This window comes from Doryrhamphus excisus, linkage group LG7, assembly GCF_037039965.1.
Source record: "Doryrhamphus excisus strain RoL-2023G ecotype Guam linkage group LG7, RoL_Dexc_Guam_v1.1, whole genome shotgun sequence".
NCBI classification, from domain to species: Eukaryota; Metazoa; Chordata; class Actinopteri; order Syngnathiformes; family Syngnathidae; genus Doryrhamphus; species Doryrhamphus excisus.
Window position 1 is genome coordinate 16,179,682 of NC_136363.1, and position 24,216 is coordinate 16,203,897.

Here is a 24,216-nt window from a genome sequence, read left to right on the forward strand (position 1 = left end):
TATGCGTGCTACAAAGCCTCAAACCCCCCAAAATATAGCAAAGATTCAGTAGATCTGCTTTTTGCTTCTTTTGTACGTTAACACAGGAAGCAGCGTCAAAGTGGGTGGCAACCTTCCGCTGCGTTTCTTTAGAGCGTGATACCTCCACCCATGTACTGTAAATGATGCCGCAGGATCCACGTCCTTGATGAATGCTTTCTTGTTGTCGTTTTGACAATTCCTGTGTCAACGTACTTGATGTAGCAAAAGCGCTGATTGGCCTTTACATGTACCGCCATGTCCCTTGCATCAACGCACGTGTAGTTGCACACGCTGAAGGACATGCATCACAATGACACGATTGTTGTGCACGTGAAAACTCCTTTTGTATGTTGTCCATTTGTCATCAGTCCACTTGACCTTTTTAATATATCTATTTTCTATTCCGTTTGTTTTATGTTGAACAGACAGCACGAGTGTTCAGTGTTTGTGGGTCTAAATGCAGTGGATTTTTTATTTTTATTTTTTAATGTAGTACTGACAGTGCCAGTTGCCATGATATAATAATATAAGACATATGCTCTTGTAATGCCACAACAGATTCATATTGAATCTATTTGTACCTTTCTTTGTGGAGGGCTTTTCTACATAATATGCACTTTGTTTTCTCTCTGTCACTTTAGAGACCAATTCTACCTCGTCGGGTTTATTAACCAATGTTATTTGGCTTTGTTTGCACTGCATTTGTGGCTCTAAACTTTTTGATACTAAACTGACTTGATTTTTTTTGCAGGGGCGTTTGATGATCTGGGAGCATTTTGCAGAAATAATGTTTTTTTTCTTCTTCAGGTTGCTTCCCCTTGGAGTCCAGGTGGACCTCTACTTAGTAATGCATGTTTATTTTTGAAGAACACATCACTGCAACATTCATCTCAAACGTTGATTGATTTACATAACCGTTGTGCCCCAAAAATAACAATGTTCAAGTATTGATGAGGCAAAAACATCATTTTTGTCTTTTTAAATTTTAGCACTAATAATTTGTCCCCTTTATTCCTGGCTGTACTGAAAATAACACTTGATATTTGGCTTTAAAAAGACCAGAATAATTCCATTTAAGAGCTGTAATGACCGCCAGTCGCCACAGGTGTCGCCATTAACACGTCAACATCCTCCCCACAGCCTCCTTGGAGTTGGTGCAGTTCTTGTGTGTGAATGAATGTGTGTTCAATGTGTGTGTGCCACTGTGTAACACTCACTGTTCCAATACAGCCGTGCCACATTGGACCTCGGAGGGGCCTGACTTTGTCCTTCTTGATTCTTTCACTGCTGCGCTTTCTTTCTCACACCTTGTCCTTCACGCTGGCCTTGTTCATTAAGCAGGGCGGCCCTCCCGGATCACCACTGGATGGAGTCAGACGCTGTCACAGACTCCCTTTACGTACTTTTTTTGACTTTTTTGTGGAAAAAGACACTTCACTCACTTTGTGGGAAGTTCAACTTGTTGACCAAAGCATCTTGTCATGTGTGTTGAAACTATGATGTATGACAGTATGACATGACCTCTGTGTGTTTACAAGACCTCACCGATCAGTGCTGGATGTACTAAATTCTTGTTTTTTTTTCAAAGACATGTTTCAACAAGATTGTTCATATTTATATCGCAAAGTGAACAAAATTCTAATAAAAAAAGTCTGAACGTTCTCTTTTGTGTTCTTTCTTTAATAGGAAGTGTTAAAGGGGAACTCACACTGGCCCATGCTAATATAGATTGACTCGTGTTGGTGCGCTGTGCTCTGGTACACTACACTCCTGTGGGGGCTTCGCAAAAAGCCAAAGAAAAAGCAAAAGCGTGAGTACTTTGACTAGGAAGAGGTAGCCACTGCAAGTGCACCCTAAAAGAAGCATAAGTGAGTCTCGTCGGGTTAAATGTTGCGTAGCTACGTTCTATCTAAGGAATTTAAAGCATGAACTGTTTGGCTATCACTTTTGATTAGCTTGTTCGCTATCATCACTTTTATAACGCAAAAGTAGATAACATGCTCCTGACTGGCCAGAAGAAGACATTTCTCGTATGCTTTCAGCACCAGGAAGAGGAAAGACTTCCCTAAAGTTTTCCCACAAAGCTTGGCGCTTCCAACTCATTGTCCAGGGTGTCTTGAGACTGAGTGGGCATGAAGAGGCCGACCCTGATGGATAAGGTGTCACAATGCTTGTGTGCTCACAGTGTGTGAGTCAGTGTATGTACACAAGAAGTGAGTCCACGCAAGGAGCCCACGTTGCCGGGAAGGAGAACGCTGTCATTTGCAGACGGGCTCTTGGAAACCAGGAGTTTTGTTTTGCAGAATGCCAGACTGTTCGTGTTTGCAAAAGTCAACATTTGTGAAAGAGCTCCAGGCAGACAGAGGGCCCCCGGAGGGATTAGAGGGAGGCTGTGTTTACCTGCTCTGAGGAATGCTGCCCTGTGCGCACGCTTTTGTATCTGTCAGGGACCCCGGGGTCACACTAGCGGCGGAGATGGGCCACCTCGTCCCTCCCTGAGTTTCCACCTCACAATATCAACAACGCCACACAATGTGGGCGACCTGAGAGAAGGATGAGGAATTCCTGCTCGTGTTGCAACACTTCTCTAAGAAGCTGCAGTCGGGCCGTGGCCTCCTTTACCTCTCCCAAGGCCGCCTTTAATCATTTTGTCGTCAAACCCTAGACATCATTTACTCATTTACCTCACCAACTAGCATACTATAGCAAGAACACTAATGATGCTCCTGTCCTGCATGTTCACTCTTCTGCTTGGAAAACTGGACCCATCATTGTAATATTTAACACCCTCATGGAGCTAAATGAAGTAACTCCATATTTGGGGTGTCCAAACTTCTGGGTGGATTTGGATGGATTTTTCAGGAATTGTCGGAAATGGGATATGGAAGAAGTGATCAAATTTTGGGAGTGATGTGATCCGGATCACTATTTTATTATTATTTTAGTATGAAGCACAATATGGGGGCATAATGGCGCTTCTCTAGTATATATATTATTATAATACATACATTTTTAATAGGCCAGTTGCATTTTCTTAAATAAAAAGGCGATTTTTTTTGTGTTTTGTGTTCTACAACAGGCTGCGGGCCACACTTTGGAGAGCCCTGCTCTAAATTCTAATTCCTAAATATTAAAAAATACTAGATACTAACCATCTTAAATGCAGGAGGGGCATTGTGTTTTTAATTCCACATGAATCTCCCCACGCCCATTCTGTTCATTTCACTTCCATTTTTAACTCCTAGTTCAAATTAACCGCCAACTTTTTAGTCCCTTGTTTTGTTTTGTATCGCCATAATGCGTCCTACGCTGCAGTACCACCATTCATCCACATAGTGTCGCAGTTGCACAAATTTAAACCTAAGCGACGACGTGCACGGCACACAATAGCAGCAAAACGCATTTTCGTCCCCAATATTGTCGTCTTAACTCACAATATGGTTCCACAACGAAAGGATTGACGACTTTAATGACGTCACGCGGGTTTTTAAAAGGCATTCGAAGGGGGCGAGTGTGAGACGGAGTCGGTGGCGGTGGAGCGGGGGTGAGTTTGGGGGCCAACAAACAGTCTTGTGTTTAATTTGTCTGCCAGATAGAAGTTATTTGCAGAGGGCAAACCTCGTTAAATTTGACAAGGGCTCTCAACATTTCGCAAGCGGGCAAAAGGTTTTTCAAAGTGCAAAATCTCCATTTGTGTCAACCCACGGATGAAAAAAGTTTGTATAGTTTGTGGGCTGCTAAAGCAAAGAACAAAGACATGTGGCGAGTCCAAGTTTGAACATGTTCTTTATGTCATTTTCGTAATAAACATATAAATAATAAACTCTAGACATGTGGCCCTGTTATGAAAGTTAACTGCCTATAGAACTAGTCAAACTGTGCATCTGCCGCAGGTCAATCTCTACAAAACTATTCTTACAAAACAAGAGAAAAATACATTTTTAGTACATTTACATGAGTTATTAATTTATTCAAGACTACTTTGAACTGTCACTCAATTGTCAGAATCTGCATTTCGTCTTTTCTCTCGGAGGAAAAACGGAAGAAAAATCGAAAGAAGTAGAAAATAAAAGTAGAGAATGCAGACGTGAGGCAGAATATCTGTCCCTCTCTGACAACGTAAACCAACAGCTCTCCAAAAAATACAATAAAATAACATTTCAATGAGCGAGCAGTACAAGATTCTTTTTTTTCATTTTCCAATCCTTTTAGCCAATACTACTGTATTTAAATTAAAATATATTCTCATATCTTTACACTATTTCAAATAACGAAATGTGATTCGGTAGCGATCTGTCAAAATCTAATTTACAATTCTGTGTATAAAAATATAATTTATGTCACCCCGCCGGCTTTGTTCTCCCCAAAATATAAGAGTCAGTTGCACACATATATTTATACATTTCTATATGTATATATTGTATGTATGCACATTATCAACAGTTAGCTCCGTTCTACTTCTTTTGTCTTCTTTTTGTGTCAGTATTTGAGATATAGAAAAATAGATTATGCACAATGTTGCCAGTTCCTGTGAGAATAAATTATTCAAACGTAAGGCTCCGTTCATTCTTGGAAAGGGCGAAGAAGAAGAAGAAGAAGAAGAATAAATATCCACTGCGAGCTAGCTTCTTCCTTTTTTACCATCACTGTGATCTCCATCTTTGAGGGGAAAAATGTTTCAGCTGGAGGAAGACGACACCCCGAGGGGATGCAGGGCGTGGGGGTCCAAAAGCCACGTTCCTAAGTGGTAGAGCACCTTCGAGTACCAGTGCACGCCGTCCTCCTGCGCGCCGGGCCGCCTCTGAGCGCCCCACAGCAGCGACGACGCCCAGTGGGCGAGCCGCAGGGGCGCTAGGGCCCAGTGCGCCAGCTGGTGGTCCTGCACCACGGCGTAGCACGACGCCAGGACCCGGTCCACCACCACGGTCCCCTCCACGGTCACCGGCGCGAAGGAGCCTACCCGCTCCTCCGTGGAGACGCGGGACACCGCCACGGCCCGCAGGCGCGCGCCGTCCGGGACCAGCACCCTGTGGCCCGGCCGCACTTGGCTGGCGAAGACGGCCTCGGCGCGCCCCCTGGCGGTGGAGTTGAGGCTGACGAAGAGCAGGTGCGCCGCGGTCAGCGTGATCCTGTGGCCGCTGTCGGTCTCTATCACGTAGAAGATCCTCCTGGTGGCGGAGTCCCTGTCGATGAACGTGATGAAGTCTGTGAAGACCAGGTTCCCGTCGCCGTCCGCCGCCAGGACCCTGTCCCCCCGTTGGAGGTCCTTGACCGCCTTGGTGGAGCCGTCCTGCAGGGTGACGGAGGAGGACCCCGAGAAGCAGCCCCCGGACTTGGCCGCCACCGAGTTTTCTGTACAAACAAGAAATTCATATTGGGGTCAGCAAAAAGGACACCTCACCCCCCCCCCTCTTCTTTGCAGGATGCGTATTGGCCCCTCCACACTGTCTGAGACCCCCAAACGTATTGTGGATGAAAAGCAGCCATTGTCATGAAAAGTCTGCTGCTATATTTGCTCAGGTGCTGTTCGTGTTTGCTCCGACATTTGAATTTAAATGAACCCCCCCTCTTTAAACGCCTCCATCTTGTTGGCCTTGGTGGAGGTCCTCACATACCAGTCTCCGGGATCACACAGACACAAGAGGCCTGATTGGGGAGGGGGGCTTTTAATCTTCTTTTAGGATGCTCGGCCATGAAGCGCATTAAAAAGTCACCTGACCCCAAATGATGTCCTGAATCATTCATGATGCATTCACTGACTTAAATCAGCGTATTTTCATTCTCCGGCTTACCGTCCCCCACCAATATAACAAGGACAGACATGTCTTCATCAAAGTATGTCCTACCTGCTTTGACCGAGCAGTGGATGTGGGCTTTGGACTCGTAGTAGACCCAGTCGAAGCCGGCCTCCACCGCCAGCCTGGACAAGGTCCCGTACTTGCTCTTGTCCCGGTCCGAGGTGGTGATGTCCACCGCCCGGCCCTCGTAGTGGAGGGACTCCTCAAAGTGGTGGCCGTCCTCATCCCAGCCCTCGGTGACACGCAGCTTGACCCCGGGCCACTGGTTCATCACTGAGATGGCCAAGGAGTTCAGCTTGTCTTTGCACCGCTGTCCGTGAACACAACACAAGACAGGACGTTCTTAAGGTACTTCTTTCTAAGGCATACGTTGACATCAGGGGGCCTTTTATTGGAGCCACGACGTTAGCAACTTGGGAGTACACGTGCACAATTAGCAGATGGGGGCCACATGCTAATAGGAGAATACATGCTGTATTCTGTATTCTGTGTAATATTTAATAATGAATTCATTTGATTCCTAAATGCACCTTAAGGCCTCACACTAAAAAAATCAAAGCATACAGTGGCACATGAGCCACACATTGGACACCCCTCTCTATAGGACACATCCAATATATTCCAATGTGCTAGTACACGTGCATATACATTATTGTGTACTTTGCTGGCTAAAAAGTGACTCTATTATCTTGAAGATATTTTTGACAGCATTGTCCAAGAATGAGGAGCCATTGAGTGTAAATTTGCAGTTGAATGGAGCCCATAAGATGTTGCAGAGCAATCAGCGTGTTGTGATGGTAGGAAGTGAGCGAACATCTCGGTTCAAGCAAGCTGACTATGAAATATTGATAAGGGCCCACATTCGCTTCACTGCTCTATAACATAAGGACCCTTGCATCATTTTTATGAGTACCCCCCCCCCCGCCACACAGCCCCCATATTGTCTTCAATCCATCAACCAATCAATCAAGCCATCAATGAAAGTTAAATCCATAAGACAACTTCTGTCCAGTAAAACATCACAAGGAGGCTTTTCACCACAACTTTCATTCTGGGGGGGGGGGGGGGGTCGGGGGTATATACAGTACGTGCCTTGCCTGCTAAGGTGGTCTTCTGACGGACATGTCTCAGCTTCACACTTGTAGAATGTGCTGCATTAAATACAATACAGATCCCCCCTAACCTTACCCCCCACCCCCACCCCTCCCACACATACAGACACATTCTAAGACGACAAGAGCCGTAAAGCATCGTCTATTTATTAATTCATCAGGTCGTGTGCCGCAAATCAAGCCCAATTCTGCTCATCCACCGTAAAACAAAGCAGGACGCAACCCCCCCTCCCGCCACACACATACACACACATCAGTGTTGTCAGCTATCCGTCAGTTCAAACAACAATCTATATAAAAACTTTTTAACACTTTAACACCCCCCCACCCCCGAAGAAAGAGAGGATTTCGAACCGTCTTGAAAAAGTAGTGAAAGCGCAAACATCATTCTTCCTCCCGTGACGTCATCATATGTCATTAACTTTACACATCTTTGTGTTATTCTATATAAGGCGTATTAATATTTCTATTTAGCCCCCCCAGACCCCCACCCATCTTCCACATTCGTGCGTAAAAGCCCAAAAGCTCAAAATATGAGCGTCACGTTCTTATTCCCAACATCTTCACGTTTTTTCTATATTGTGTATTTTGTACTGCTTAACTGACTCTGTACTCTTGCTGCTGTGCAATACAAATTTCCCCACTGAGGGACGAATAAAGGCATATCTTAATCTTTATGGAGGACTGGTGGACACCTGCTGATGCTGGGTTTTTTTTTTTGGGGGGGGGGTGACAAGTTCACATCTACCAACGACACCATTCATCCATCAGGACAGAAGAAAAAGTGGAATAAATTCCAGTAAGAGAATGAAAGCATCATCTGGGCTGAGGGGTGGTGGGGTGGGGGGAAACTGAATATTTCCTTTTACTTCCTGTATTGATATTTTTTTTATATTTCAGGACCATTATTTATCAATATCATCTTTCATTTACAGGAAAAAGTCTGGATTTTTTTTATTGTTTAAAAATATCAATAGCGTCCTCGTGCCCCCCCATGTCTTTTAAAGTCTATATTGTCCCTCAATGAAATATAGAGGGTTAGTATTTGCACTAAATTCACCCCCCCCCCCCCCACGCCGTCATAAATGTGACTTAAATGCAGAGAGGGTAGAGCTGGAGGAGGATACAAATATAGATATGAGCGGGGGGGGTGGACATGAATATTTTAAGTAGACAAGCATGAAGTGTCCTCACTGTCCTCCCGCTGCTCTCCTCATGCGTTCATCCCGTCCTTTAAGCGGCATCGTCATGCGATTAATAACGATGCCAACTATGATTAAAGGTACACGCCGGGGGGGCGGTAAAGACGCACTTGTGCGCCGTGAGGCTGCCGCGCCTGGTGCGCAGTGATGGCGCGTTCACGGCCCGGAGAGAAGCGCCGTCTTACCTGAGTCATGAGCCTGTCGGCGCCGGTGTTCTCCTCATCCTTGAAGATGATGTCTGTGTTGTAGTTGGGGGTGAGCTCTTTAAAGCGCTCCGAGTTGCGAGTGATCTTGCCCTCGTACCTGCCGCTGGCCCCCAGGGTCTTCTCGGCCACGTTGGGGATGAACTGCTTGTAGGCGAGCGGTGTCAGCTTCTTGGGGTGCCTCCTCCTGCCGTAGCCCCGGCCCGGCCCGCATCCCATCCCGGGGGACACCAGCAAGGACGAGGAGATGACAGCCAGCAGTACTATTCTGGTCCACAGCAGCATGTTTTACAAGCGGAGGGGGGTGGGGGGGTGTGTGCGTCCTTCAGGAGGTGGCCGCCTCTCGGTGCGCCTGTGCCGGCTCTCTCGGTGCCCTTGTCGCCTGTCTTCTAGCGTGGCAGGTGCGGAAAGGAAGGTCTCGCACGCTCGACCACCGGCAGCATCCAAGCGGGCTGTCTTTTCCTCGTCTGTCACGGCAGGAGATCTTTCACTTGACTTTCATTGAGTAGGAAAAAAAAGCACCAAGCAAGCAGGTCTTGTATAAGTCGAGCTGCAGCCTCCTGAGTGAGGGAGCCGCTTTTACTGCTTTGTATTATAGCAGCGATCTATAGCAGGGGAGGGACTTGATTGGCTCGCCTCCTCCTGGGAGAGCACCAAAAAAACCTTCAAAGATGTCTTCTTGCACCTGAGTGGGAGGGAGGGGCTCCTCTTCATGGGAAAACATCAATTATAAAGCGCCTGCTCCTCTTTGCCACATTTCACCCTGCTCAACTTTCCTCTTGGAAAGCTAGACAGTCCGGCCGGCCAGGAAGCAGCAAGGATGAATCTGGATGACGATCATTTGCCATGAGTGACGTATTTTTTATTGACACGTGCAGTCCATATTACAGTACAATCTTGGTTTAAATTCATTCATTCGTTAACTGGATCATTTAATCCGCTCCAGAAAGCCAAAAATGGTTACACCGTAGTTTTGCCATTGTAGTTTTACAATGCCAAAAGCATATAAACGATGAAAGGACGATCACTTCATTGAAGACGACAATGTTACAGCGATGTTTCCTGTTTTACCATGAGTTAGTTTTTTAATTAATTAGTGTTTCTCACCTCAATAACCCCAATATGTCCAAAATAACGTTTCAAGTACCCGCAATTTGATAAAGATGTTGAAAAATAAGATTAAAGTGAATTGAACTGAATCAATAACTCTCGCCAAAGCAGGAAGATAATCTCCGTGGTGTGTCTCGCTACCACATCGTGTCTTTGGCATCAAGAGTCACGTCTTCAATGAAGGTCAGAGTAACCTTAAATGTATTCATATTCATTCATTTGTCGTTTATATGCGATTAGAATTGCATATATAAAATATAAAAACGTGTTTTGTGTTAACATTTTATCAGTCAACCGCCAGTGACATTATAGACAGGCTATACAGCTAACTTCCTTAGCAAGCTAGCTTCTTTGTTTGAAGTTATGGACGTTTTGTGATTTAAAAAAATACATTAAGAACACCACTGGACTCATTCAGTATATTCATAATGTGACAAGATTGTACACTAACTAAAAAATGTACATAAACCGAGGTGTTAAATTTTCAATGTTACCTGAAAAACATGCTAACTGGCGTGGATGCTAACCAAAGGTTATAGTGGTGCTCTTGACCAGGTGGAATCATATTTGGTTGCTATGACTGGAACCATGTCATGCAGTAATAATAGAATTGTAGCACATATTGTATTACATGTTGTAGGTAGCACACTCATTTCAATAAACCATCTCTATGACATACTACATAATAACATCTTGGAAGATGGATCATTTGATATCACAAAACAACCAACCCCCCCCCCCCCCCCCAGCCCCCAGGACGCAAGCTAGCTTTGTTGTTAGCGTCTCATTAAACTTCATCCTGGCTGACCTCCATGTTGGCTCACCAGCCGACTACCTGCCGCTCACTGACGACGGCCACCGCCAAATGATGGCACGGATGTTTGGCAAGAGCACAGTGGCCTGAAGCCTCCAGCGAGGTGCTCAAATGCTGATTTTTTTCCCCTCCTTTTGTGGAGTTTCTTTTCAGAGTTTTAGGCCATCCATATTTTATACTGATATACAGTATATGATGTGTCTCAAATGCAATACTCTCTCAGTACACTTCAAGATTTATATATGTATATACATACAACACATTTGCCTTTTAGCATTCAAGGCCCTACAATTTCATGGATTTTTCTGAAAAAAAAAAATTTTTTTTTTCTACAGAACACGGAAAACATGCGGAAAAAGTCTTGAATTTACAAGAATAAAGTCGTGCATTTACGAGAAAAACTCATAAAAAGTTTTAAATTTATCAGTATTAAGTTATAGATTTATGAGAAAAGATGTAAAAAGTCTTAAATATATGACAAAAAGTCAAAAATTTACTAGAATAAAGTTGTGAATTCACGAGAAAATAGTTGTAAAAGTCTTACATTTATGAGGATAAAGTCTTAAATTTACAAGAACAAAGTTGTAAATTTACCAGAAAAAAGCCATTAACCTATGAGCAAAAGTCTTCAATTTATGACATTATATTTTGTAAATTTAAATTTCAGAGAAAAGAAGTCATGAATTTACAAAAAGTCCTAAATTTATGATTAAAAACTTCATAAATTTCAGAGAAAAAAGTAATACATTTCAGAGAAAAAAAGTCATACATTTGCAAAAAAGTCATACATTTATGAGGAAAAAAAGTCATACATTTACAAAAGTACTAAATTTACAAGAAAAAAGTCATACATTCCGGAGACAAAAACTCATACATTTACAAAAAAGTCATAAATTTCAGAGAAAAAAGTTGTAAATTTACGAGAAAAAGTCATAACTCTATGAGCAAAAGTCTTACATTTACGAGAATTTAGCTGTAAATTTCTGATAAAAACATCTTTAATTTCTGACAATAAAGTTTAAAATTTACAAAAGAAGTCACACTTTTTGAGAAAAATGTAATACATTTCCAAGAATAAATGATAATATGACCTATGACCTGGCCATTGTACATTTGATCTGTTTGATCACATATTAATAAATGATCTTTGGTCTTGGGCATGTGTAGGGGGCGAGGTAAGGAAGGGTCAGACATACTAATGTCTGTGCTCAACTGCTCTGTTTTGCTGCCACGTTATAAATAATAGCTTGCCTGATGAGCTATGCTCTGTTTTCCCCCTGACACGTGTAACACAATGACACGTAATATTATGCTTATAACTTTTTTCTAGTAAATTTCCTACATTATTCTCGTAAATTTATGACTTCATTCTCAAAATCTTACTACTATTTTTCTTTCAATGTGTCTGTAACATTCTGTGGCATTGTTCAACGTAAGTCTATAATAATTGATTCATACTATGTGACCCTACAGGTAAAATGTATAGTGTACATGTACCACTGTTTATGTTTTCATGCTTCACTGATCATGTTAGTTTGTCAAGTGATGACAATTCCCCTCAGTCCTTGAATGCACCATAATTGCTGTAAGACGCAAAAGTGAAACTTTCAGCTAATATGTATAATGGTATGTCATTACGGGAATTGCAACAGGGAAGCAGTGTGGATTATGTAGATTATGTTATGTACATTACATTATGCAGCCAGGATGGCAACTATTGAGGGTGGGAAGTGTCGCTTTTTGAGTGTTTTGAGTACCACACCCAGCTACCCAAAATGAGTTTAAGTACACTAATTAAGTGCACTAATATGAGACACAGCCTTGGTGTGCAACATCCTGCTTGTTTCCTTTGTGAGCAGGAATTGTAATTGGACTTTCACTTGTCTTGCACTTCCCTTAAAGTACTAAAAGGGGACCTATTATGCTCATATTTTGGCCCTTTGCCTTGAGTTGGGGACTCCTATAGAGCACACGATGACCAGCACGGAAAGCTTTCGACATCTTCCAGAATCTGCACCTATTCAGCTGTATTTCTTCCCACGAAAACGGTCTGTTTTAATTTATTCCATCCACGGCCCGCCTCCAGGCACGCCCACTCTGCTGTGGTTGGTCAGACACTCAAGTGCTCATAAGGACTTCCAGATAGCTGTGGAACCCAACTTCATAGGCATTGATAAACGGTATAGGAGTTGATAATAAACAGCAATTTATCTTTTTAAAATGTTGACTTTTAACACACAACAATATGTGTTTGATCCCAAATCCGATCCAGAAATTACTTCAAGACGTCTCTGAATGGTAAGTATCTTTAATGTTGTTTGCGGAACTACCAGTGTTTAAAAAACTTGGCTAGACACAGATTGTGGTGGGAAATGGCTGTTCGCAGACTCAGTGAGCTTGTAATTTGCAGCCCCCTCCCTGTATGCACACTCTATAATGCTACACGGACAACCGCTTTTGTTCCATGACTTACACAAAATAATACACAGATAAATTGTTATTTACTGCTTGCTCTTCTGACTTTTCCACATGACCAGTAACGTTGGAAAGGTGTCAGGCTTCATTCAGTCCAGCTGCCTACTGGCCCATGTTCACAAAACAGTCCAGTGTGAAATGCCATTGACAGATTAAAATATTTTTCTTTTCCTGGTAGGGGAATCAGGAATTCCAACTTCTGCCTGATGTTTGCTTTATTAGGAATTATATATATTATAAACAATAAACAAATATAGCTTTCCTTTACACCAGAAGAAACCCTTCCTGGGAGACATTGCTAACACCGTAAACACTGAAGCTTGGGGGAGGGCAGAAAGTGCACGCTCATATAAATAAGGCAGGCACTCTGTGACATCACAGAGAGCCAGTGTTAGAAAAAAATCTCTCAAACCAAGCATCCAGAGCCATCCCAAACTTCTTTTTAGGGCTCACTTCCAAATGAGCTAACCTTATTGTGTTAAACTTTGGCATCGTTTAACATACAACATTCTAGCTACATTTATAGGCCAGAAAAGTGGAAAAATAGGTCCCCTTTAAAGTGTTTTAACAGCGATACTGATGATATAACATCAGGAGCAACTAACAGAGGCGAGAGCCAGTCAGTGTTTGGAAGTCTCAAGTAAAGACGTTCAAGTCCAAGTCAAGTCTCATATCCAGACAAGACAGGTCGAGCCGAGTCCGAAGTCCTAGGCTTGACATTTTTGAGCACTGTTTAGTGTCTCACAAATAAAATACTTTATTTTAATAATTTATCAATGTAACAAATTTGACAATTTGAAATTGATGACATGTAATTTGAGTATTTTCAAATCATCATACTAAAATCCTGAGTCACTGATGTCACAGTGCAAGTTTTCGATTTTTGTGATTCAAGTCTGATTCGAGTCCACACATCTAGCAGCTAGGGGTTCAGGAGCTTACCTGAGGAAACTTTGACATGAGGAATGACTGAGAGTCAAACCGCCAACATTCAGACTGCCAACATTTGCAGACAAGTGGAAAAAGATGTCGTTCACTCCCACCATATTTTGCAAGAATGTGTGGCATGAAACTGTTGCATCTTTAAAAATGTACACAATGTATGCTAAGGTAGACTTTTTGTACCACACGTGGTTTGATATTAATATAAAACAGTGTCATTCTTCATTACCAACTATCTCAAAGTGCTTGTCAAGTGTCGTTTTCCCACGCTGGTGTTGCTTGAGGTGACACAGCAAAAGTTAGGCTGCTTTTCACCAAACAATTGTGGAGGGATTGAGGTTGTTACACAATTAAGGTCACATGTGACGGCTAATCCACCGTTGCGTTTAAAGATGGCCGACACGACACCTACGCATTGTGATTTGTTGACGCCACTGTATGACTCCATATGGAGCCGGACCTAACCCCCCCCCCCTCCTCGTCGTGTCAGAATGTTTAGCAACATTGTTAGACGGCTTAGCGTGCACAATCACGGCGCACAAACATCTCATTCCTTCTTTCCGCCTTGTTTGTCTTCCTTCTCTCTGCTTCAGGTAGACATCACCTGCTGGCTTTATAAATAAGTATCAAAAAGTATTTTTTTATAAGTATCAAGTATTATGAGAGTGTATGGATGGAGGCGACGCTGCTGTGCAGGGTTTCACAATAGTTAGAATGTGTGTAAAGTTATTTTATTTGCTCTCTTTAGCCGCTCCCAATACTTAAACATTAAGCGTGCAGGCTAGACAGCCACAGCCGCTTTGAACTGTGTGTGTGTGTGTCAGGTGAGTCAGGTTGCCATGGACGACACCTGAATGTAACATGGCTTACTTCTTAGTCCGTGTGTGTCACTAAGGAATTAACAGTCTGATAGAATTATTATTATGTCATTATTTAATAAAAGCATCTTGCTTATGAAGAACATCTTTTCAGGCGTTTTCAAGTAGAAACGTGAAGTCCGGGATAGCTCTCCCCGCTCCTGAACTCTTGTATAAGCTCTAAAGACCTCATGAAAAGAGTCCAAATGTCTTTATGGCAGCTTTTTATGAAGCCGCCACACATGTCACGGTCACTTTTATGATTTGTTTGGATGACGCTTCACCGTTTCAGGAGCTTCTGTGGACGACACGTGGACTTCCCCACCGATGGAAGTGACCTGATCATCATGGAGGACGTCAGCGGAGGACATGACCAGCAGCACGGTACGGAAACATCTTTACTGAAGTCCCTCCAGGTCCAGACATGACCTAGAGAAGATACACGAGGAAGATACTCCATGAAGGTGTGGTTTTGTAGAACTCTACATAGATCCAGGCCAAGGTAGCCCCGCCCCTGCAAGCAGGTGGGAAACTCCTCATCCTTTATCTTTACTGCCTCGGAGCCTGGAAAGTTTTTTTGCTGTGTGACTGCAGCGCTTCATGAAAGGCCACATCAGAGGAGGAGGATCATAGCAGGCTTTGCAGGTGTTTGAGCAAACCTCCAAACTTCTCATTGGACACCAGGCTGCTCTCTCTCTCTCTCTCTCTCTCTCTCTCGCTCTCTCTCTCACTCTCTGCACAGCAAAACATCAACTGTGCTAATTGATGTTTATGCTCTTCTTAAAGAACGTCAGCCTTTCCCAAAGTCAGGGTCAAAGGTCACGCTTTACTGCTTGATGTTGGCCGGAGGACATTCTTGACTGGACTTTTGGGAAAGTCTTCTTCTCCTCTGCTAGAAAAGTGGCAGGCGGGTGTGTAAAAAGTCACCTACTTGCTACCAGTCTGTCAACTAACACACACACACACGTGTTGAATGCAGTGGGGGTGTTGGCGTCCGCATGGGGAGGAATGTTGTGTTTGTCAAGACAATGAAAGTTTACTCTTGTTCTTAATGACACATTAAAATCATCACATTTCAGTGTGTGTGCGGTGTAGTGGTCACGCTCTAAAGGACGTGTAGCGTCACACTGCGGACATCTTGATTGTCATCAGCGCACACTTCTTGTCTTCTTGTAAAAGTCTTAGACTTTATCATATTCTATTATTACAATTACATTTGTAATGGATGACTATATTCAAACACTAAATTATGAGCTGTTATTGATTATACTTTTTATCGTATTGCTATTATTGTCAATGTATTTTAAAGGGGACCTACATATTATGCAAATTTTTCGGCCCTTTGTATTGAATTGTGGACTCCTACAGAGCAGCTACACACAGAAAGCTTTCTAGATCTTCCAGAATCTGCACCTATTCAGCTGTATTTCTTTGAATTCCGTGGTTCCCGTAAGAAAAGTCTGTTATAATGTATTCCACCCATGGCCCGCCTCCAGGCATGGCCACTCTGCTGTGGTTAGTCACACAGAAAGAGTTCCAGTTTGTGCCGCTAACTATATGGGCGTTGATAAACGGTAACTAAAATACAAATATAAGGCATTCAAAAGATATTGATGTAGTATTCCACTCTGGTCAGTAGGTGTTGGTAATGTTACTGTAATGTTCACACAAGCACTAGACTTGATCACTGGAACAGCAGGCATTTATTGCAGGTTTGAATGATCTCACAACAGGTGCAATATTGCTTACGACTGTTGCGGCAATATGGACATCACTTCCTGTCAGCCACTCACTCTGCTCCTCTAGGGAACACATTTATAGCAACACACACACAACCACAAGTCTTATTTATGTCTTAGTTACGCTCATATTAGGTAATACAAATGGAAAGGTAACTATAGGGGTGTTAATTAATGTCTAGAGGGTTCTAATAATGTTTAAAGAAAAGTATTTAGCAGGTAGTAAACAGGTTTTTGATGCTCTAAGTACAAAAATATTCTATTTATGAATAAGGAATCCTACATTCACTTATGATGGTCAAGTCTGGCATCAATGAACCGTGATAAACCATGATAAACCATGGATAACTGTACTTATATTTGCTATATTCAACTGACGATGTTCCATGGTGATGAATCTTTTTACACTTCATTACGTCTCCCAAGCACCAGTGCGCCAAAGAAAAGGAAAGCCCTGTAAGTGAGAGAAGAAGAAGTGAGATAGAAGAGACAAACCCACCAATATTTGTCCCAGCCATCATCAAGTGTGGTTTGCATGGCGAACATGTCGGTGTATTATGGTGGCGATCATTAGCGGAGTGAAAGGGTGCAGCGAGTTTGCGAGGGTTTTTGCGTAAGAGCAGCGTGAATGCTAATAATGTGAGGCTTAGCTACGCTAAGAGCATTATTGTGCACAGCCACACAATCAAGGTGGAAGCTGACATGAAATCATCTTTGGAGAAATAACAATAACAATGCCTTTCATTTGGGCCACTACATTAGGTACCCCTGTTTGAATGTGCAGATGTACCCAATGTTGTGGCCAAAAAAACAAACTTGATAAAGTAGTGAAAACATGTCAAAGAGTGAGGAGGAGGGAGGATCAGTGTTAGTGTGTGTGTGTGTGTGTGTAAAAAGGATCAGTGATAATGTGGGGGCCAATAGGGGGCACTGGGGGCCTAATCCACAAGCTTTCCTGTCCTTTTGCCTTTCCTTCTTTTTGGATTTCAACCTAAAAAAAAAGATATTTGCAGAGGCTGAGCTGGCTTCCTGCGTGCAATCAAAAAAAAAACTTGAACCATCAGTGACGTCTAATCACGGCTTGATTGCCCCCCCCCACCCCCCCAGCTTGAAGCAGCCTGTAAATCACTGACATGTCAAGAGCTCTTTAAAGGCCACATGCTGCCTCTCACATGCACAATAACCTGACTCTTACTTTCTCTTTCATCATATATGATCTTTTTCATGGATATATCTTCATACACTTTGTATATGTTCATATTATACACTGTATGTTCATGCTGTATGTATAGGCTCATAATGATGTTCAAGACCGCATTGAACAATATTGCTTAAAACGGGAGTGTATGCATATGAGTGATATTTTCTTATTTATAAAAAGGCTAAAAACACTTCATTTACATATATTTAAAGCCTAAGCTTTTGCATTATTAATGATTAATAACAACATATTTGCTTTTTTCTTTACATTGTGCCTTATTGCTCTAGTTTATCTGTTTTTAGTGTCTAATTTGATTTGTACAACGGTCCAATAATAAACAAGTTGCGGGCCACAAATGGCCCTTGAGCTGCACTTTGGACACCACTGGCTGAAAAACAAATTTGACCTTTTTATGTTTAAAGTTGGACAGAATAGTCATTTAAATACTTCAACCATATAAAGAAATTGAAAATGAAGTATTAAATCCACCAAAATAAAAAAAATCCACAGCAAAACAAGCAATTCATAACACGGGGAATGCAACACTTGTTGCCGGTGACTTGTTGCAGCTAAGCGGTGTCATCGTGATGTAGAGTCAGAGTCATATCCTAGCATAGTCACATGACTGACTAATGACAACTGCGCAATGCTTCCTATATGTCACTGGATGAGTTAAAGTCGAGTACAAAGTTGTATAGACGCATGGGTTCATTTAGAATTGTATTTGTATGGGATTCTTCAGGCAGCCTAAAGGTCAGGGGTCAGGGCGCCACCTGTTGCTTTAGCGTGTGCCAAGCGGACATGTTTGATGAGGAGTGACTTCAGATATTTACTTTACTTTTGAAACGTATAAAAACCAGCTGTAATTCCTGATGGAACATGGAGCTTACCTCTTTTGTGTCATTCAAAGCACACTAGTGTGTGTGTGTGTGACTGACAAAGACAAATTAGCCAAAGAAAGAGGAGGGGCAGCCCCTCCCTCCGACACCAATTAGCAGATTGATTACGCGGCTAAGAGGACGCCTGTCACTCAGCACCACCAGGCCAGCGACAGGAAGGAGGCCGGCTTCTCCGTGTACCTGGAATGTTCTGGAACAAGAGGCTGCTCCGTCACAGCCATACAGAGGCACTGATCCGTGATCAGCAGGGTAGCGTGGAAGAGGCAAGGCGTGCTGCATGGCGGCCTTCACTGAGTCACTATTGCTGTGTCGCAAATGGAATACTTCTGTCAGTACACTTCAGTAAGTACACTGTACTGTGTACTTAGAAAAGTGAATACATCCAGTAGCAGATGACATCACACAGTGTCGCATCCTAAGAGAGTCGGAGTCGTGTTCACAGAAGAAGACAATTAGATTTAGCTGACGGAGCACAGACCATTAAGTTCTGAGTCTATGCCGCCCCGCCCGTCCCGTACAATCTTCAGCATGGTGGCCAGTGCCCCGCTAAGAGGATGAGACCATGACATCACCCCCACTCCCCCCCACTCACAATGAAAAAATGTGGGAGTGGGTTGGTGCGGGGGGGGGGGGGGGGGGGGGGGTCAATTTGTGAGATTAAAACATTCGTGCTTGATGATTTAGAAGTGCTACTCTGCCATACTGTACTACCTAGGCCCTCAATAGGTGCCCTGCGGGCCACATTCCGCCTGCTCGGCATCACCCAATGATGTAAAGCAGGTGTAGGGAACCTTTCTTATGCATTTTAATCCGGCTGTCCTTCCCATATTTTCCAGGTCAGACACCAAAACTCTATTATTACTTTATAAAGTGGTAGCTACTTATTATACAAGTTACGTTCCCCCCAAAAGTCATTGTATTAGTTTATATATATACATTATATTAACAGAATTATCCTTCATAGATGTAATTAGTGAGCATATAAAGTAACAGTTTTGTAACTTTTTGAAAAAGCTTCAATATGTTGAGACTGACAACGGACGCAGACAAACACTTTGCTGTGGGACGTAACGTACACATGTATGCTCTTGCCTTTTACATCAAACATGTTAAACGTACAGCTTGGAGGCCACGATATTAACTCCGCCTCGCCATTGTTGGATGGAGTTCTCTTGGCTTAATGCTGTGATGTTCGCCAACAATTAGAGTCTTTTGAATGTCTCTTTTAACTGAACAATGACGAGAATTTTCCATGTGCAAATAAGAATGGCATCTGCTCGGTTCTCATCGTTCAATTCCAAGAGCCGTTTTGATTGAACGAGACGTTTTTCTAAGTGGAACTGAACGCAGCATTGCGCACACTCGTGTAACAATCCAGCAAAAAGGGGACCCACTATATTTATTTACGGCGTATTGTATTGAGTTATGGACTCCTATAGAGCAGCTACACACGATAACCCGCACAGAAAGCTTTCTAAATCTTCCAGATTCTGCACCTCTTTCTGTAGTATTTCAACTGACTTCCTGCTTCTGACCGTACAGTACGTACACAGGACTCTATGGAGTATCAATGGACTCTAATGGGGGGGGCATGGTCCTCAAGTGCTATATATATCAGCCATGCATGCTAATTGTCAATAGCCCGCCTGTGCACATGCCATTTTCAGCTGAACGACAAATCTCATTCCGTTTCGCACCTTTCGAGATGTTGCCAGGTGAGAAGCATGACGTGATGATAGCAGCCTGTAGTTATGATGATGATGATGAAGAAGGTGGTTTAATTGGTGTGTTGACGGGGGGATTGCCGTCCTTCTAATGAAGGTAAACATGAAACTTAGCGTCCATGCTGCTTGGCTCACATGTGGTTTTCCTCCTGGCATCATGGAGGCACCACAAGTATTCATTAGGAGAACCATGGCAGCTTGCAGCTGCACGACTGAGCATGTTCTTGTTTAAGAGTGCTCTTCCTCTTGTCACTATTATTAAATATCACACTTCATATTATTATACCTTCTATGTTGTCTGCTCTGTGTATACGTTGGATGTTACTGGCATTTGGTGAGCTTGGGTATATGATCTTCCATTGTGGCAGTTCAATTCATTTATTGATTCAGCAGAGCATAAACATATCTCCCATGTTATAGCTGGTAGCTATTCCTCTATGGAAGAACAGCAGTGACAAGCACCTTCCAGCTCATGCACACCTCACCCCGCCAGCATGCGGTGATGCTGCACCTTTCTATGTATTTTATTATCTGTTAAGCAAAAGTAATGTCACACAAACTGGCAGGCACCATGATCGGACTCAAACGGTAGGCAGGCATGGTCTCGGCAAATTCAATGATTTTTCCTTAGGACTTTGTTAAAAACTGGATTGGACTCACATGGGAAATACATCCAGAATGTAATCAATAGACAGATATTAACATATATTGTTTTTGTCCTGTTCATCATGACTGGTGAGACTCTCGTGACTGCACATTACTGATGTCGAGTGAGAAAGGAAATTCAAACATTCATTCATTCATTCATTTTCTACTGCTTATCCTCACAAGGGTCACGGGGGTGCTGGAGCCTATCCCAACTGTCTCCGGGCGAGAGGCGGGATACACACTGGACTGGTGGCCAGCCAATCACAGGGCACATATAGACAAACAACCATTCACACTCACATTCATACCTATGGATAATTTGGAGTCGCCAATTAACCTAGCATGTTTTTGGAATGTGGGAGAAAACCCACGCATGCACGGGGAGAACATGCAAACTCCACACAGAGAGCCGAGGGTGGAATCGCTCAATTCAAACATCCAGGAGAATATTAAGTTTATAGAAAGCTATGTAATTATCATAAGAAAACACAAACAATAGACATTAACAGTGGCCATAAATTAGAACTGCACCAAAAAGAAGTCCAGTTTTCCCAGGACATGTCGTGTTTTCATGTCCTGTCCTGTCTGTCATGGGTTTTGTTTGAGAAAGTGATGGCAATGCCCTCATTTTATGCAGAAAAAGCAAAATATATACTCAGGACATCATACACGTTGGAGATTCAAATTCCCAAGTTCTTGCAAATTTAGAGGGCACAGTTTTCCTAAGAATATTGGTTCCATTCCAGAACTTACTAAGCATCTTATCTCAGGCTCCTGTTTTTTTTCCTTTGGAATTTTGTCTTTGGTTATATGTAGTATTTTGGAATTTTGTCTTTGGTTATATGTAGTATTTTGTAATTTAACAATTTCCTATACAATCATACCTTCAATATATTGAAATAAGAAGGTGTCATTTGAGTATGCCATTGATATATATGTAAATATGGTCACCTTGACTAAGAGGAGAGTGTTTGTATGGATGTTGCAACACAAGACAGTCTACATCAGGGGTGTCAAACTCATGCCATGGAGGGGCGAGACACTACAGCTTTTCTTTCCAGCCGCTCACTAAAGCAGGTGATTTTAATGATTAACCCTCCTTTGGTTTGAGGGAAGGAGCTGTCAGGAGTTTGACACCCTGGTCTAAAGGGTCTCTAATGAAGTCCTAATGTCCTCCAAGCCCTCCCAGTGATGTGTTGTAGACCATATGGAGTTTCTGTTTCTGTGTTTCTGGGGTGTGCAGAGGGTGAAGGACATTTTCCAGGACATTTTTCTACCACAGTTTTCAGAGGATCCATCTTCCTTACCAGTCTGTCCAGTCAGGCAGCATCCTTTTTATCCGTGCTGAATACCCAACACACAACAGTACAGAAGAGAACACTGGACATAACAGACTGGTAGAACATCTAAAACATTTTATGACAGATGTCGAGGACCCCAGTCTTCCAGGAAGTACAGATGACTGTGTTCTTTCCTGTCCAGGTTGTCTGACCAGTCCAACTTGTCATCCGTTGCGGCTGCATCGAAATTCCTGTTGTGGGCTCACAATAGCTCGGTACGGTGCAGTTCTGGCGCTGTCAGCTATACGGCACAAGGGACAGAATCCGTTTGGGACAATTTTGTTTTAATTGCACGCCGCAGATGCTGCAGGCGCCAGAGCAGTCTCATATCATATGATCATCATATCAATACAAGAAACTGGTAATAGTCACACATAAATCAGCATGCACGTCTATTGATCTGTCTAATACCGTCCTCGGTAGTCTAAGGAGAATTTTGGTGCTGTGACTCATCAGGCTTATCATTCCGCATTGATCACACAGTCTGTGGCTCCTGCTTTCTTTGGAAGGTCATAAAAATCTGTGTTTTCATATCTGATGGAATTTGCCCGTTGTCGTAAATGATATTAAGCAATTCTGTCAGTTCTTTTGTTCACTGACTTGACGTGGTATTCAATCGGTCCGACAGATTTGGACTTCATCTTCTGTTACTGGTCATCCGTGTTCTACTTTATGGTTGGAGATGGTCCTTGTCATCATGGAATAAATCTTCTTGACAGACTTTGAGGGTCTGGGTTTTCCGTTGACTTCTGTGATGATTTGGTTCATGCGCATGGTTTCATTACTCTTGTGTTGTTTTTCTTCAAAGTGTGACTTTATCCTTATACTTTCTTGTCTATGAGCTTGTCCAGTTCACCGTATTCCAACTTTCATTTTGTGGCGATCATCTCCGTCTACCATTACATTTGGTATTTGCTTGTATGATACATTTTCTTGGCCTTCTTTCTTCTGCATTTTTCGGAGTTCTTTTGACATTTCTAATTTGAACATAGCATACGTACTTGTGCTATTATGAATAATTAGATGATAATAAATAGTCCTCGTTTGTGTGCTGTGCCTTTTTCATTTCTTTATAGATAGCATAGCTCATCATCATTGTCATCATATGTGTTTATTTGACCTCAGGGTGTTTTTTTTTGAGTTTTTAGAATTTGTTTGCATCCAAAACAAGAAAGCAAACTAGCCAATCACTTTAATTCATTCATTCATTCATTCATTTTATACCACTTATCCTCACGAGGGGGTGCTGGAGCCTATCCCAGCTGTCTTCGGGTGAGAGGCGGGGTACACCCTGGACTGGTCGCCAGCCAATCACAGGGCACATATAGACAAACAACCATTCACACTCACATTCATACCTATGGACAATTTGGAGTTGCCAATTAACCTAGCATGTTTTTGGAATGTGGGAGGAATCCGGAGTACCCGCAGAAAACCCACGCATGCACGGGGAGAACATGCAAACTCCACACAGAGATGGCCGAGGGTGGAATCGAACTCCGGTTTCCTAGCTGTGTGGCCTGTACGCTAACCACTCGTTTTCCATGCAGTCCCCCTCACTTCATCATGTTGAAAAAAACTAATAATAATAAATGATGATTATTTTGTGGTTGATTGTGGCCTATTATTGGTCCAAAAATATCGTAAGACAGCCGTGGATGTAGAGTCCAACATGACATGACATGGTCATTTTCAAACCTTGTCTAAGTTTAGAATGAATAAATTGGAGGTCTCTTGCGTCCCTTTGGAAAGCATGTAGCCTGCGCGTAAGAGTTGTGGTAATAGGTGTGTAAATGTAACTATAGGGGTGTTATCTTATGCCTACAGGGCTCTAAAATGTCAATAAAGTATTTAGAAGGTCATAAACAGGTTTTCTATCCTCTAACTATGAAAACATGCTATTATAATGCTATTATAAATGTAGCAATGTATGAATTCTGGGCTTACAATGTGTAATTTTGAGTATTATTTTGAATATTTCAGTCAAATGGACAGTTTAAAGCATTCTATGTGATCAAATGCTGTGTGCTCCAGCCCTGCCGGGCCCCCGGACCACCCTTTGAGAAGCTTCCTTGCCGCCTGACTTCCAGCTGTGCCGCTAGCAGCCAGCGAGCTAGCAATGATGTCATGC

General features: G+C 42.7%; 2 protein-coding genes across 2 annotated transcripts in view; one reads left to right on the forward strand and one right to left on the reverse strand.

The window, feature by feature from the left end:
• Positions 1 to 3,768: 3,768 nt before the first annotated feature.
• shha (sonic hedgehog signaling molecule a) lies at positions 3,769 to 8,911 on the reverse strand. The gene is made up of 3 exons (XM_058060035.2): positions 8,319 to 8,911; positions 5,868 to 6,129; positions 3,769 to 5,373 (listed from the first exon to the last, which is right to left on the reverse strand). Exons 1-3 carry the CDS (start codon positions 8,619 to 8,621, stop codon positions 4,700 to 4,702), a joined length of 1,239 nt encoding a protein of 412 aa, XP_057916018.2. The 5' UTR covers positions 8,622 to 8,911; the 3' UTR covers positions 3,769 to 4,699.
• A 5,915-nt stretch (positions 8,912 to 14,826) lies between these two features.
• rnf32 (ring finger protein 32) overlaps positions 14,827 to 24,216 on the forward strand; it is a 41,546-nt gene continuing 32,156 nt past the window's right edge. The window contains exon 1 of the mRNA XM_058059936.2: positions 14,827 to 14,918. The gene's annotated coding sequence lies outside the window, so the exon portion shown is untranslated. The remainder of the gene's footprint in view (positions 14,919 to 24,216) is intronic.